A 17,522-nucleotide genomic window follows, 5' to 3' on the forward strand; every position below is an offset into this window, starting at 1 on the left:
CAGTGTTTTGGTGGAGTATAGGGGACAATTTGATGAGGCGAAGTCCGCCACTCTTGCCCTGGCTACTAAATGGGGAAGTCAAACACAGTTTGAAACAAACAGGGCCAGGAAAGTTAAGAGACACTTTGATGAACTTTCTGAAGACAGCCGCCTCACTGACGCAGAGAGCAACTTTCAGGTGACCGTTTTCAATGCAAGTCTCGATATAATCATCCAGCAACTGTCCCAAAGATTCACCAGCTTAAATGCAACTGTGAACATGTTTGAGGCAATTCACCCCAACACACTACTACAAGCAAAGGATGAGGATTTACACCAAGCTGCCCAGCGGCTTAGAGAGCACTACAGTCGGGACATCGCCGCCAGCTTCCCTGGCCAGCTGCTTTCTTTCAGAACCTGTTTCAGGAACCAAATACAAAAACTAAAATCTGTCGCGGATCTGGTAAAAATGCTCATTGTTTACAACCCAGCAGTAACATCTACATTCAGTGAGGTTTGCACAGCCTTCATCTTATTTCTGACTCTTCCTGTCACCGTGGCAACCGCCGAGCGCTCTTTCTCCAAATTAAAACTCATCAAAAATTATTTGAGGAGCAGGATGGGGCAGGAGAGACTGAGTGGACTGGCCTTGCTGTCCATCGAAAGTGACCGAGCCAAAAAATTGGACATACAGCGGATTGTGGAGGAGTTCGCGGAGCGCAAGGCTCGCCGAGTGCCCTTCAAGTAGTGGTGAGTACACTTCCAATTTAATTTGTAAAGTAGCCTACTTGTACGTGAATGTATGGGCCGCCGTGCCAATTTTACACTGCTGTGCTCTCATGGTGGCGGCTGGCTGTCCATGGTGAATGGTGTGTCAGAAATATAGTCATTTTATTAGGCTATGTTTTCGTTGTCCTTGTGGTTTGTTGGACTTTATGTCATGTTATATCATTATTATCTCTGATATATATTTCGTTTCTATACCCTTTGCAGAAACGAGATCTTAAATATTAGACCTTTTCTTTAGTTACTTTTCTTTCAAACATTGTTTTAAATTGTAATCTTACTGACTGAGCGACTTTTTACGCACGAGCGTCAGATTACCACCCCGGACTCCCGATATTTTTGTCAAGCTTTATTGGGTTTAAAGGGCCCGGTCATGTGGCCCCGCCCCCCGGCCCGGGTCTGATATGTGCACACTGAATAGTTTTGTCGTCTAACAGGAACTTAATTGTTGTGTTGTTTTGTGTTTTACGTTGCACCTCAGAGACAGTGTGATTATTGTCAGGCCTATAAAGTTTGGCAAAAAAAAAAAGTCAGCTGATCAAATGCATTTGCCTCACTTTATGAACTTCACATCACTTGTGCCTTGTACCGCAGAGTTTGCAACATCACAAATAAATGGTGCCAATCTTCAGTCAGATGTGAATGTGTAATTGAACATTTTCACTAAGAATAACGGACAAAAGGAGTGCAAATACAATTTATTGAAATGTGAACTAAAAGTTATCAAGCATGAACCATCACCATTTCTTTTTAAAATAAAAACGAAATAATATACGTAAGTTACACTAAATGTTAATCTGTTAATTGATTAAGTAAACACATTTTGTCAAATAAAGTGACAGGCTAGGCCTGTGCAGGTGGTAACAGCTATGCCCAGCATGGGCTAGGTTCTGTAGGTGCAGCTGGTGCAGGTCCTCCTCCATCAGGCCTGGTCCTCCTCCATCAGGCCTGGTCCCCCTCCCTCAGGCCTGGTCCTCCTCGCAGGGAAAGACCCTCAGCCCTCTCTGGTCAAACCAACAGACATGAGGTTCATAAAGCTGAGGTTTCCCCCAAAGTCTCTAATCATCCATCCTGTGAATATGAGAGGGGAAAAAATAGTGTAATAAATGCTTTGGACAATTAGAAATATAAAGTTAACTGTTGAGTTGCTCAGTTTTTTAGATTGACAGGGTTTAATAATAAAAACAAAAAGGAGAGGCACCGTAAAATAAAGATTGGTCTTTCAATAAATTGTGTTGATTTTGTCTTTTGAATTGTTTGTCTAAAGTCAAGTCGCTAGAACTGTTACTTATAGTTTGAATGATACAGTCTGGTTATAATGTGTGGAGGAGGCATCACAGGTGAGAGCACCATTTGTTGTGTTCCATCCACAACAAATGCACAACAAATGCACACAGATTGATGTGTGTATTTATCTACTATATCTTGAATCATTACTGTCAGTCCAAAACAAGAGATTTTGTTTTAGTAACACATTTTTAAAACATTATCTCTTTTCCACTATACTATCTTGAATATTTTAGTTTTTACATCACTACATTTATCTAACAGCTTTAACATTGTAAAGGTGTCACGTCGGACTCTGGGTAATTATGACAGCATGTCCTACTATTTTTAGAGTTTGAACAAACCAGACCTTCATGTATTAGTGTAGAAAATAGTCAGCACATTAAACCATTATGAAAGTAATCATTAGTTAGCTCATTGTTCAAAATGAGCTCCAACTACAACAGTTAAGTCAACTCTTGCATCGGTAATAACAATAAAACAAATGATATAATATAATAATATAACTTGTGTCTACTTTAAATACTTTAACAACACTTTCTTAATTATACTAGCATACTTTTACGAAAGTAACAATAACATGTTTAAATGCAGGGCTTTTGTAAGAGAGTATTTGTATAGTGTAGCATGGTCTACTTGACTTATCAAACCGTCCCCCCCCACACACACACACACACAAAAGGACACGGTAACGTTGTGATTCACTTCAATTAATGATAACTACGGAGCTTGCTAACAGCAAGGCACAAGGCTACTTCACTCATTTAGCTAGCTAATGTAAGATACAAATGCTGTCGAGCCCTCACTGCTTGTAAAATAAAGAGCACAAACTGACTACTTACCCGAGCCCCACAGTTCTCCGTCATTTTTCTCCCGGGTTGTTGTGATCACATGACTGACAAAGCCATGCTCTGATAGGCCAGAAGTCGGTTTGATTGCATGTGGGCTCGATTGCTTAACCTGTCTGAGTAGCCCGGATGATGCTGCATCGCAATTTTGGACATCACATTTTATACACCGAAATTGTGCATTCAAATTTCTTTCACTTGAATTTTTGGGATCTAAATTTGAACATTCAATTTGTTTTAAGTTGAATTTTTACATTTTTATTTCACATAGGTAAATTCGGAGCAAAAAAATTCAGATACATGATTTTCAAAGTAATTATTTTCAATGCTATAAATTTGGTGTCTAATAAAAATCAAAGAATTCTGTCTCTTGTTTGCTTCCATAAAAAACACATCTCTTTCGACTCCACTTCGAGCAATAAAATTACTAATAAAGCACTTACAGTGGGGCAAAAAAGTATTTAGTCAGCCACCAATTGTGCAAGTTCTCCCACTTAAAAAGATGAGTGAGGCCTGTAATTTTCATCCTAGGTATACCTCAACTATGAGAGACAAAATGAGAAGAAAAAAAAAAATCCAGAAAATCACATGGTCTGATTTTTAAAGAATTTATTTGCAAATTATGGTGGAAAATAAGTATTTGGTCAATAACAAAAGTTCATCTCAATACTTTGTTATATACCCTTTGTTGGCAATGACAGAGGTCAAACGTTTTCTGTCAGTCTTCACAAGGTTTTCACACACTGTTGCTGGTATTTTGGCCCATTCCTCCATGCAGATCTCCTCTAGAGCACTGATGTTTTGGGGTTGTCGCTGGGCAACACAGACTTTCAACTCCCTCCAAAGATTTTTTATGGGGTTGAGATCTGGAGACTGGCTAGGCCACTCCAGGACCTTGAAATGCTTCTTATGAAGCCACTCCTTCGTTGCCCGGTTGGTGTGTTTGGGATCATTGTCATGCTGAAAGACCCAGCCACGTTTCATCTTCAATGCCCTTGCTGATGGAAGGAGGTTGTCACTCAAAATCTCACGATACATGGCCCCATTCATTCTTTCCTTTACACGGATCAGTCGTCCTGGTCCCTTTGCAGAAAAACAGCCCCAAAGCATGATGTTTCCACTCCCATGTTTCACAGTAGGTATGGTGTTCTTTGGATGCAACTCAGCATTCTTTCTCCTCCAAACACGTCTAGTTGAGTTTTTACCAAAGTATTTGGTCACCTACAAACAAAAAAGATTTCTGGCTCTCACAGACCTGTAACTTATTCTTTAAGAGCCTCCTCTGTCCTCCACTTGTTAACTGTATTAATGGCACCTGTTTGAACTCGTTATCAGTATAAAAGACACCTGTCCACAACCTCAAACAGTCACATTCCAAACTCCACTATGGCCAAGACCAAAGAGCTGTCAAAGGACACCAGAAACAAAATTGTAGACCTGCACCAGGCTGGGAAGACTGAATCTGCAATAGGTAAGCAGCTTGGTGTGAAGAAATCAACTGTGGGAGCAATTATTAGAAAATGGAAGACATACAAGACCACTGATAATCTCCCTCGATCTGGGGCTCCACGCAAGATCTCACCCCGTGGGGTCAAAATGATCCCAAGAACGGTGAGCAAAAATCCCCGAACCACACGGGGGAACCTAGTCAATGACCTGCAGAGAGCTGGGACCAAAGTAACAAAGGCTACCATCAGTAACACACTACGCCGCCAGGGACTCAAATCCTGCAGTGCCAGACGTGTCCCCCTGCTTAAGCCAGTACATGTCCAGGCCCGTCTGAAGTTTGCTAGAGAGCATTAGATGATCCAGAAGAGGATTGGGAGAATGTCATATGGTCAGATGAAACCAAAATAGAACTTTTTGGTAAAAACTCAACTAGACGTGTTTGGAGGAGAAAGAATGCTGAGATGCATCCAAAGAACATCATACCAACTGTGAAACATGGGGGTGGAAACATCATGCTTTGGGGCTGTTTTTCTGCAAAGGGACCAGGACGACTGATCCGTGTAAAGGAAATAATGAATGGGGCCATGTATCGTGAGATTTTGAGTGACAACCTCCTTCCATCAGCAAGGGCATTGAAGATGAAACGTGGCTGGGTCTTTCAGCATGACAATGATCCCCAACACACCGCCCGGGCAACGAAGGAGTGGCTTCGTAAGAAGCATTTCAAGGTCCTGGAGTGGCCTAGCCAGTCTCCAGATCTCAACCCCATAGAAAATCTTTGCAGGGAGTTGAAAGTCCGTGTTGCCCAGCGACAGCCCCAAAACATCACTGCTTTAGAGGAGATCTACATGGAGGAATGGGCCAAAATACCAGCAACAGTGTGTGAAAACCTTGTGAAGACTTACAGAAAACGTTTGACCTCTGTCATTGCCAACAAAGGGTATATAACAAAGTATTGAGATGAACTTTTGTTATTGACCAAATACTTATTTTCCACCATAATTTGCAAATAAATTCTTTAAAAATCAGCCAATGTCATTTTCTGGATTTTTTTTTTCTCATTTTGTCTCTCATAGTTGAGGTATACCTAGGATGAAAATTACAGGCCTCTCTCATCTTTTTAAGTGGGAGAACTTGCACAATTGGTGGCTGACTAAATACTTTTTTGCCCCACTGTATATGATTCTGTTTTCTTCATGTTTATATCTTCCTGGTCGAATGCACTTATTGTAAGTCGCTTTTGAGAAAAGGGTCAGCTAAATGCAATGTAATGTAATGTAATATCATATAAAAGTGTGTGTCTGCTTTTGGCAGAATATTGTTATGTTGTCCAAAAGAGCAACATAATGTTCTCAATATTTTTGATTGACTTTGTTATTTGCACCGCTAGCTTTTTAAGCCCCGAAAATTTGAATATTTTATTTCAGATCCAAGCGATAGTATAGGTCTCTCCAACATGATATATTCACATGCCATTCTGGCACACAGGGGCTTGAATCACCCCCCCTACCTGGCTGCACAGATGCTGGCCCAGGCCGGGCCTCCCGGAGGCGCTCTGGTAGATGACTGGCTGTTTGGAGCTGAGGACTGCATATCCCTCAGAGGAATACTCTTCATAGCGGGCGTTGATGACCAGCCGACACACTTTCACCAGGCCGTCCCTGTCATCCTCGTGGAAGTAGGCGGAGCCGTTCTCATAGCTGAGGGACACATTGAATTAGTACATAAGCAGAAATTAACAGAGGAAGTTTTTGATCAAGTTTGCTAGAAACATAAATGAACATTTGAAGAGTTTGCATTTTTTGTGTTGATAACCGTGATGTCAGTGAGATATGGTTAGGTCCAAGCTTTTGGATATTAATCTTAACAACTTAACCTTTCTCCACCTCATTAACTACAGGTTATGATCTTCTTTTTAAAATATAATATCATTCGTTATCTTGTTGGTATCGGCCATGTGTGTGTGAGGACTTTATAGAGCGGTGCAGTGATAATATAATGGATTTTGGAATATTGAAGGAAATAAAATCTTTGGTTAAAAAGTTTATGATACTCACACGTTTGTTGTTATTAACACCACTTGAGGATTTTGAAACATAAATTCATCACCAGAGGTTAAGCACTAATGTTAAATTCAAAAGAAAGTACATCACACATTTCACAACTTCACGTCACCATCGCTAAGCTAAAGGCGGCTAATGTTTGGTGTGAGAACTTTTAGTAGTCTCATTTGGACACAATTTTTACGAGATATGGAACCTTCATTCATTCACCAGTGGGATAGTGATTGTATTCTGCAAAACAAAACACAAACAGCTTGTGTTAACCAAAGATCTGATTTTAGGCTTCTAACCAAAGACACGTTCACAAATCGTTGTCATTGAGAGGAGGGAACGGGAAGTGGTAAAATGCTAACTCATTTCTGGGTTTTAGGATTCATTGCTCACCAATCTACAATGGCTGTGATAGAAACACACTGTGCTGCTGCTTTTTTTACTTTGTAATAATCAACACAACCCGAACAAAACGTAAGTGTGTTTTCCATCCACAGCAGGCGTACCTGAAGAGTCTGCAGAGCCACAGCGTGGTGTCGGACAGAATGCGGGTGGTCAGCTTCCTCAGTCTCTCTCTGTCCAGCACAGAGATGTAGGCGGACAGGCTGTGACCCAGCAGGGCCATGTGACCCTGCTCCCCAACATTCTGCATCCTGCTGGAGACATCGCAGAGCGGCGTTATGACCCCATACTGACAGCTGTCTAATCCCTCTGATCATAACGTGTGGAAATAAGGAGTGTGATCTCTGCTTTCAGATAAACCTTCACCTCTGAGAAGTGTCTTCACCTTCATTTGTTTATAGCTAATTCATGTGTTTAGTCCAGTGCTTGTCAAAGTGTGTTCCGCGGACCACTGGTGGTCCGTGAGCGCCCCCTAGTGGTTTGTGAGTATATTGGTAACATTTCATATTTGAAATAAATTAATTTAAGTTTTCCGCACTCTCACGGGAATATCTCCGCAATGGAGCGAGCTTAAGTTTCACTTTTGATTGCCTGATATAGCCCAGTGCAACACCTTCATCACACATTTTACCACTTGTTTGTACCATTTTCAGGCGATTTGTGATCTGTCCTAGAAAAACGATGTGATTTTGGATATCTGTGGAGTTAGGTGTTCCGTGAGTGTTTTTTTATTGGTTAAGTGGTCCTTGGTATGAAAAAGTTTGAGAAACACTGGTTTAGTCCACATACTCAAGTTATTACCAAAAACTATATTTTTATTTTACTATACAGTATTTGTGTACTTTCTGTTAATCTTATTCTCTTTTACCTATTTACTTATTCCTGTCGTTTACTTCATCATTGTGTTTCTTGCAATATTTTCGTGTTTTCTTCTTTAATGTTTAAGGTATATTGTATGTTGAACCGTTGACAACCAGTCCTCCAGATGTGTATTGCCATCAATTACACTCTAGCTATTGTGGAAATGACAATAAAACCATTACATCTTGAATATTTATAGTTTTAACAGTTTTCCTCCCAGCATTTCCTTCCTTGTTTCCACTGACAGTACTATGATATTTCTCAGTTGTGCTTACGGTTGGCTTGGCTTGTCCTCATCCTCCTCCTCATCATGAAGGAGGTTGTGAACTAGGTGCAGCACAGTGGCAACATCCTGACCCCTGCACAGGAGACCCAAAGAAACAAGTTATAAGCTTCTGTAACTTTCTCAAAACAAAACAGTTCCATGCTTTATCCTCACTTTGTATAAAATGTGCATTGATTGTGTCCCCTCTTATTCAATGTACCCATTCAAATGAGCAGAGAAGCTCAGTAAGCTTTAAACTGCCAAGAGAGCTTCCGATTCTCAGATCTACTGTTAGTTAGTTCGTTTTATTAGATTTAATGTACTGTTTAACAGTTTTAAAATGTCCCAGATTACTGACAAACCCTCACCAGTTCATAGCGTTGCAGCCAGCAGTCTACTCTCACTAAATGTGATACATCCTTTAAATCAGTGATTTTCAACTACTGTGCTGTGAGAGATCGCCAGGTTGATTGTTCCAAACATTTTGGGGCTGTTGGAGTGCCGCAGGATTTTTTGAAATGTAAAACATTTACTGTGGCTCAAAAGACGTTGAGAAACACTGCTTTAAAGGCCACATGTCATGCTTTTCCGGTTATTACCCGTCCCCTTGTGTGTTATGAAGGTCTTTCTGCATGTAAACGGTGTGCAGAGTCAAAACCCTCAAAGTACACCCCCAAAACGCCTCGTTGGTGAAACGTCATCATGACGTCATCGTCATTTGATTCTTCCGGGTACGGGTCCATTTAGTTCCGGGTACGTGCTTTCGTAAGCACGTACCCGGAACTAAATGGGCCAATCCGTGGAGCCGTTACGTTACGTCCGCGGAGCCGTTATGTTAAGCCCCCGCTGATTGGTCCAAATTGACCAATCCATACACACACTCAGTGCAAGCAGCCCTGCTGATTTCTGCTCCCTGCTGCAGGCTGATAACAGACAGTTGGGATCGCACGAAATTCTCTCTGCAGACCCATTCTCACAGCGTTTATCAAACTATAAACCTTTTTCTTACTCAATATCAAGCCACACTTATTGTTGGGGCTGCAGCGAGCCGTGTAGTGGAGAAAGTGAATACTGCTGAATACACATACTTTACAGAGATGCTGTATGCGAAACCAATGTGAGTTTGGAAAATTGCACAGTATTTTTCTATTTTAGTATACCTCAACATTGGAATTATGATCAGTGGAAATGGCCATGACACCTCTCCTTTAAATAATGAGCAGGAGATTTAGTCCTGTAAACATTGCTGACCCCGATGTGACAGAGTGAAATGCTAATGGTGCTTTGAATTGTAGTAACAAAATGTGATGCAGATGAAAGTTTCCGTTGAATTATATTGTAAGTTCAATGAAATCCACTGTTAGACCAACACGTTTTGTAATATGAAATAATTAATGCATTACTTTTCAAAGTGAGAAAAAACCTGCTTCCTTATAAATAAAAACTGCTGAGCTCTCTGTTTTTATCTTTTCATAATTGTATCATCTTTTATCAAAGAGGGAGTAATAGAGAGAGTGTGTGTGTGTGTGTGTGTGTGTGTGTGTGTGTGTGTGTGTGTGTGTGTGTGTCCTAGCATTACTATACTTGTGGGGACCTAAATCTGTTTACACAGTCACGTGTGGGGACTCGCCTCCCTTATGGGGAGAAAATGGAGGTCCACATGAGGGGAATCATTCATTTTAGGGTGAAGACTTGGTTAGGGTTAGGGTTAGGGCAGGGGTCGGCAACCCGCGGCCCACGGGCCGCATGCGGACCTTTAAGCTCTCTGCTCTGGCTCCCTTGAGCTTAGACAAAAATAACAAGAAAATAAAATAAAAGTATTTGTAGGACTATTTATATTTTGTTGCACGGTTGAAAATGTTTCGTATCTTGTATTTTGAGGTGATACTGTGACACATAAATTAAAAAAAAAAAACGGTTTTAATTAGGTCAACTAAAATATGCGTCACATCCTGCTACGGTCCCGCGCAAGCGCCTTTTCTCGGAGGCGCTCGCGCGGGGACCCCCGGCTCGATGAGCGAACTATGGATAAATCAAAGAAAAGTACCGGAGGAACACAGGATTTAATTCTGTGTGGACAGAGTTATATGCTTTCACAGCAAACGATGCTGGTTTACCGGTATGTTTGATATGTAGAGAGAAGTTGTCAAAGGTGCTGCAGCCTTTACGCATCGAGGAACAACACGGGAGAGGAAGACAGCTGACGATCTTCAGTCATAATTCAATGTGGTATGTAATTTATTTCAGAAAAAACTTTTTGTTATATTCCATGGAATGCTCTAAACGTACCGATAGCAATGAGTATATTAAATGCTTTGACAATAAATACATACACAAATTAATCTCTGGAAGCCGTAGCGCTGTAAAAAGCACGACCAATCATTTTAGCCGGCCCGGCTAAAATAACTGGATGGCCTACCTGCCTGTCAGCCTTCCATCTCTGTTCCATCTGTGCACAAACTTATCTCGTGCCCTCATTGGTCATGTGCGCGTTCGTGTGTGTTGGAGGACGGACTCTGTAAGGAAGTGGCAGATTTTTTCCGGTTGTGTATTTTCAAATTCTAGCGCACTCGAGCTGGTTTCTCCATTCTTACCTACCCTACCTTTAACTCTTTTTAGGGTGCAGCTATATGTTTTATTTATTTCAAAGTGGGCTCATTTTAATAATTTTTTTTTTTCCTTCAAATGTGCAGAGGACTCCCCAAGTGCTGTGTTTAATTTATTTTAAAGTAGGCCTGTGTATTATTTGTAATTCTCCTTATAGGAGTTCTTTGTTTCTTATTAGAGGTTAACAGTTGTATATAATGTAATAAATAGCCTAATAAATGCAAAAAAACTGTAGTTTTTGTCTGATATAACAATAAATACAACTTCATTAGCTATCAAGCTATGAAATATGTTTTGCGGCTCCAGACAAAAAATGTTTTGGGAAAAAGGAGCAAAATGGCTCTTTTGGTCAAAAAGGTTGCAGACCCCTGGGTTAGGGTAAGGTTAAGGGTTAGGAAAAGGCATGTGTTGGTTATGGTTAGGATAAGTCTCCAGGAAATGCATGTAAGTCAATGTAATGTCCCCTGAAGTGATGTATACATGGTGTGTGTGTGTGTGTGTGTTTGTGTGTGTCATTTCAATTTTTCTGTAGGTATCTTTTTTTTAAGTGTTTCAGTGTACTTGCCCAAAGGAACTTCTGGACCTGCAGAAAATCAGAGTGTTTTTGATGAAAAGCGTAAGGATAACCTCTTTATGTCGCTTTGATCTGACAGGCCGCCTGATGGTTTCTAAATTGAGAATTCAAGAAGGAACAGGAGATTCTTCAGGAAAAATGAACAGCTTTAGAAAAGGTTCATAACGATAATAAAGATTATCATAGGTAAGTTAGGATAGCTTATTTATGTTGCATCTTAGGTTATGAAGCTTTGGACTATCCCAGGAGACGTGAAAGGAAAACTAATTTGTGCAGTGTGGCTAATAAACGTTTGTCATGTATTGTTAACACTTTTTAATTGTTCCAATTATGTCTCTCTTTTTTGTCTAAAAATGTTTGAACCTGCTATCTAAATCAAATGACAAAATACAGTTTTTAACTTCACAGAGGAGATGGACAGGAATCGTTGCTATGAAAGAGAGGGAATGACATCTGGAAATCAAATCACAGATGTTGTTATTACACCATACGTGAACTAAACAGCTGAATGCTTATTCATATCAATATTATTATAACTTGTGAGAAGGGGAGGGACTGTGCATTTTTGAGTGGAGTTGCTATTGGTAACACATGGATTGGAATGACATCCATACATTCTGTAGTTCTAGAAGTTTTACAACAGAGAGAGTTCTATCTCAGGTCTATCACAGTCGTTTGAGACAGGTTCCCTTTACTCTCCACAGTGAACACTTCATAAAACCACAGACACTGAATTAGAACCTTCACACTGAGAAAACCCACACACTTTCTGTGTGTGGGTTTTCTCAGTGTGAAGCTTTCTGCTCATAATAAGAGAAAAGAAAGACAAAGTCAACCAAACTGAAAATGCCTGAAAACAGGCAGGTAGGTAAAGGCACTTTAAAGAGACATAATCAGTAGGGCTGTCAGTCGATTAAAATATTTAATCGCATGATGTCCATAGTTAATCGCGATTAATCACAAATTAATCGCACATTTTTTATCTGTTCTAAATGTACCTTAGAGGAATATTTTTCAAGTTTTTAATAATCTTATCAATATATGAGTGGACAAATATGCTTTATGCAAATGTTTGTTTATTATCATTGGAACAATGACAAAGATTCTCCTGAATATTTTTAATACAACAACCTGGAACCTCTCTCTCTCTTATGGCGCATTTCCACTACAGGGCCTCGCTCGGTATGGCTAGGCCTCGTTAGGCCTTGTTAGGACTGGCTCACTTTATGCTGCATTTCCATTACAGTTTAGTAGCTGGGGCAGTAACTATAGTAACGCAGTGTAGGCGGAGCCGTGACGTCATCTTCAATGAGAACCACAGAAAACCAACATCAGCCGTTAAAGAAGTACAAACCACAGACTGTCTGTGTCATGGCGAATACAGTCGCTGCTTTATTTATGTCTGTATAGGCCGTTGTTGTGAGTGTGGACGGTTGGAGCATATACTGCGTTAGCTTAGCCGATCTCCATTCAGAAAACACTCTTTTTAAAAGGTTTTTCGTCTGCGTTCTGTCTGTAGACTTGTCAAAGCATTAATTCATGGTTTTTACTATCCGGTATCAGTATGTTGTTACTTCGGCATCATTTTGAAACGTGTATTACAATTAAATCACGGTCAAATATGTTCATTTTGTTATAGTTGTAGCTCCCTTGCCAGCGATTCTCTCACTAGTTTAGCATACTCAGCCGGACTCAGCCTGGTAGTTGGCCCGGAAATAACCTCGATTTTATGGGGCCAGAAAACTGTGAAATAGTACCCGCTAGCCGGAACTACGCCAAGTGGAAACACAACCAAAAACGGTTTAAAGCGAGCTCCGCGCTGTAGTGGAAATGCGCCATTACACTCTCTCCTATGAGAGGCATTCTAGCTCACAACTCATACTTGGTCTTACAAACAATATCAGAATCTCACACATACACCATTAAACTCTTTTATACATATAGCTAAACACTTTTACACGCACAATCATACTCTCTTTCACACACACTTTTGTCTGGGCCATAAATCAAACTTACTTACATACCAAACTGTATTTTCTTAGAAACACTATCATTCCCACTTACATGCAACATCATACTACAATATAATACTCTAGTAGTGTATGCAAGATCGAAAACTTTGTGTGTGAGAAAGGATGATAGTGTATGTGAGAGAGGAATAGTAGTATGTATGAGGGTATAGTGTGTGTGAGAGAGAATGATAGTGTATGTGAAAGGCAATGCAGGGTTGCGGTCGAATAGTCAGTTTCTCTCAGGAACCATAACGGAGTGAAATGACCCGGAAGTACCTCAGTGGCAGCCATGATAAGAGCCGTTTGAATTCTCTGGATGATAGGAAAGGCGGTTTCAAACTTCCTTTATAACCTCCTTTAGCTTAGGAACCACTGGACCTCCCTTACCGAAAGGAGAGGAGAAAATGCTGTCCCACAATGCCTTGCGGCCACAGCATTTGCCGTCACACAACATTCGGCCGTTCACGGAAAAGTTACGGTGCTTATTAAGCATTTTAAAACGTATGTGGTAAGTTGCCAAAGTGCTTTTTTTTAAACGTTCATCAGTATTATAATCAAAAAGAGAAATATGAATGTTAGTTTTTACTGAAATGATCAAATAAAGTCAACATTTCACTGAGCTGTGTGGGGTTTGTTCAACTTTTAAAATATGTTTGAATGGTGATATACACACTGATAGATGTTAAGGACTAACGTTTATAATAAATACATTTGTATTTATTTTAAGATCTTTTCATACAATAATATGTATTGAGATCATTTGCATTAATGTGGACCGGAGGGAGAGGGTGACGAGCATAAGTTTCACTTTCCTTTTTTATTTCAATTCCAACTTTGGTCAAGAATATGTTTCTCTGTTGTCCACGTTCATAAAGCATAAAGCAAGAGCATCAGAGCACGGTGCAGAGTCTCTAGATGAGTTTACAGTAGTCCCTCGTTCTTATTAAACATCCATGTTGTAGTCCGCTGTATAGAAAACTGTAGTTTCCCCACAGCGGCAGACGCACATTTATGACGTCCGCTGGCGCATCATAAACACGTTGGATAGTGAAAGTGCAGTCGGATTTTCTAAAGCACCGCAGTCTCTTCTCCTAAATCCTTTTGAATTCTCCTATCCACTATCCCTTAACCCCGTGACGTTTCACACAGGAGTCAAGGAATAGAGTCAATAGACGATAGGGTTAGACGATAGGAGCTGATTGTTGGACTATTCGACTGCAACCCTTGTGTTTTTGAGAGCTTATGACAGTTTATGTGAGAGGACATTGTACTGGTTGTGAGAGAGCATACTTTAAAAAGGAAGTCAGGTTGATCCAACAGGAAGCCAGTTTAAATATTCATTCCTTGACTGGTTTACAGCCTTGAAAACAAAGCCTGAAGCTGCTCAGAGCACTGCTAGCTACATTTGAGCTGCAATAAAAACTTTTGGTAACACTTTATATTAAGGTACACAAATTCACCATCAACTAGTTGATAATTAACATGCATATTAGCAGTATATTGGCTATTTATTAGTCATTATAGAAAAAATATTAATGCCTTATTCTACATGACCAGATTATACAAGTAATAGGCCATTAGTTGAGAGTTTTTTCTCAATAACCCTCTAATTAGTGCTTATTTATTGCAAGTAAGGAAGTTGTTGTATGAATTTTGGTCTTAATATGCTCTGCTCAATATGAGCTCAATAAGACAGTAGTACCTAATTTTGAGTTACTTAGACTTAAATAACACTTATAGTGTCATGTCTTGTTACATAAGAATAGATCATATTTGATCTAAAAAATATCTATTTGTGATCATACTGTGTGACCTGCTTGTATGTACTTACAAAATAGGTGTACTGTTCTCTCTATGTGTTGTCCTGTCTCAGTGTGAACATAGATTTAACAGCTAGCCAAACTCTTTTGAGAGCCAGGGAATGAGCAGCCATGCTCCTTTATTGATTTCCAGTCTACTGACATTCAAACGGAGTGAAACTATAAAAAAAAGAAGATACAAGGCACTTAATGATCTCATACATGCAAGTGTAACATACACAGATTAACATATAGGAATGCTAAGTGTAAACAAGGTAAATATAGCTAATGCTAGCAGTGCAATAAGCATGTATACAGGCTAGGATGGCTAGCGTGTATGCTAGCGTGAATGCTAACGCATTTGAACGCAGTTTAAACATCTCCAAATGTCATCACATAAACACAATACATGTTACTAATCCTCACAGCCAGTGTTAGGCTTACACTTACAATCATTGCTTTCTGACGGACTTGACCCTTTTACTCTCCAGGTTGCATAGAGAAAATTAGTAGCAGTCTACTACCGGTGTCCGTCAAACAAAAAACGTAGAGCTAATCAGGAACTGAGAATTTAGTCCAACTTCCTTTTCAATCAAACTCACTTCCTTTTCAATCATACTCTTTCACACACATAACTATTCTTATGCACACACCCTATCATTCTGTTTGATACACATACCTATAGTCATTCACATTAACTAGGTCTCTTATATAAGCTATTATTTGGCCTTTCATTCACTGCTATTCTGTTTTACATATATGACTATTGTTATTAACATGAAATACTATTCCATCTTACATAGGTTATTATTCTGTCTTACATACATTGTTTACCGATTACACACATAATACTATCCTCTTTCACATACACTATTATAATGTTCTATTAGATTATAGTTGTTTGTGAAAGACGATAGTGGTGTGTGTACGAGAGTATGATGGTGCGTTTAAGAGATGTTGTTGTGTGTGTGAGAGAATAGTTATTTATGTATGATAGTATGATAGTAAATGAAGGAAGGAATGACAGTACATTAAAGACGGTATGATGCTGTGTGTGAAAGAGTCTGGTGGTGTACATGTGAGATTCTGATATTGTTTGTAAAACCAAGTATGAGTTGTGAGCTAGACGGCCTCTCATACTCTCCCAACCTCTCTCTCTACTTCTCTGCACTGAGCCAGTTGCTCAAAACAGACAGGCCTGTTTACAGTTGTCAGCGAAATGCCGCTCTTCTGTCTTCATAACAGTCACAGCATGAGACTGAAGTTCCCACCAGGGTCAAAATAATGCGCTGTGATGTGCAGTCGACACGTTGGATGCGATCCAAATTATATCACACAGTCCCTCGTCCTCCACAATGTTAATTGTCCTGCAAGCTGTAGCCACCGCCACCCATTTAGCTATCGCTGCTATCTTGACAGCCCTAATAATCAGTGAAGGAAATTGTGCGAATAGCATTTAGTGAGTTTTAGGTTGAGATTAAGGACAAAAAGAAAAGTTGACCAAACAATGTAACAGCAAATATTTGTTGATGTAGCCTAAGGCATAGTTAATATGGAAGAACAAGGGTGAACACACACACACCATTGACATTTTTTGATACATTTTTATCACAAAGTTATCTAAACATCATATGTCCTTAGTGAACTTTATTCACAACAAGTAGACTTAATCCAACTAGAAGAAATTAAATGCATGCCGCCACGAGTACATGTGAAATGTTTTCCAAAAATCACAGATGCTTATAAGTAAATGAAAACAAGCAAGAACACTGTTTTACATCTCCAAAGATTCCTCATTCAGACAAGATGAGAAATGAAGAGGAGAACATGGAAGGACTCTCCATCTCTCCTTCATTCTCAGACCCATCAGATCACATTACTGTCCTTGACCAGACTCTTGCATATCTCGACGATCTTGGTCCGATTCAACCATGAGCGAGGACAGCATGGGAGAGACTTGGTGTTTCGACAGTGATTCAGACATCTCAGATATGATCACACAATTTGATCAGAATCTGAATCTGAACAAGGTGATATCTGCAGTATGCCACAGCTACTTGTTTCCACAAAATCTGGAGACAGAGGAGGATGATTTTGAGGAGACTGACAAGCCTCTGCTTTACACTGATTCTGCTAAGACCCTGGAGGTCCCTGAGCCCCCAAACACATTGGAGGTCCCATAGCCTGCCAGCACACTTGAGGTCCCTGGGCCCCCCAGCACACTGGAGGTCCCAGAGCCCCCCCAACACACTGGAGGTCTCTTAGCCTGCTAACACACTGGAGGTCCCTGTGCCCCCCAGCACACTGGAGGTCCCTGAGCCCCCCCAACACACTGGAGGTCCCTCAGCCTGCCAACACACTGGAGGTCCCTGTGCCCCCCAGCACACTGGAGGTCCCAGAGCCCCCCAACACACTGGAGGTCCCTGAGCCTGCCAACACACTGGAGGTCCCTGAGCTTGCCAACACACTGGAGGTCCCTGTGCCCCCCAGCACAATGGAGGTCCCTGTGCCCCCCAGCACACTGGAGGTCCCTGAGCCCGCCAACACACTGGAGGTCCCTGAGCCTGCCAACACACTGGAGGTCCCTGAGCCAGCCAAC

At 40.6% G+C, this 17,522-nt stretch overlaps 1 protein-coding gene across 10 annotated transcripts in view; it reads right to left on the reverse strand.

Annotated features, from left to right (window-relative positions):
- pdxdc1 (pyridoxal-dependent decarboxylase domain containing 1) overlaps positions 1 to 17,522 on the reverse strand; it is a 127,451-nt gene that overhangs the window by 76,339 nt on the left and 33,590 nt on the right. For 4 of the 10 annotated variants that reach the window (XR_013802022.1, XR_013802023.1, XM_079646588.1 and 1 more), the window contains 4 exons: positions 7,942 to 8,025; positions 6,910 to 7,059; positions 6,623 to 6,643; positions 5,860 to 6,049 (listed from right to left, as the gene is read on the reverse strand). Coding sequence is in view for 8 of the 10 variants with exons in the window: in XM_079646588.1 (XP_079502714.1) it covers positions 5,860 to 6,049; positions 6,623 to 6,643; positions 6,910 to 7,059; positions 7,942 to 8,025 (445 nt within the window). In the remaining 2 variants the exon portion in view is untranslated. The remainder of the gene's footprint in view (positions 1 to 5,859; positions 6,050 to 6,622; positions 6,644 to 6,909; positions 7,060 to 7,941; positions 8,026 to 17,522) is intronic. The other 6 variants (XM_079646589.1, XM_079646594.1, XM_079646592.1 and 3 more) reach the window with 5 other exon arrangements.

The sequence above is a fragment of the Notothenia rossii genome, assembly GCF_949606895.1.
Source record: "Notothenia rossii genome assembly, chromosome: 8".
Taxonomy (NCBI): Eukaryota; Metazoa; Chordata; class Actinopteri; order Perciformes; family Nototheniidae; genus Notothenia; species Notothenia rossii.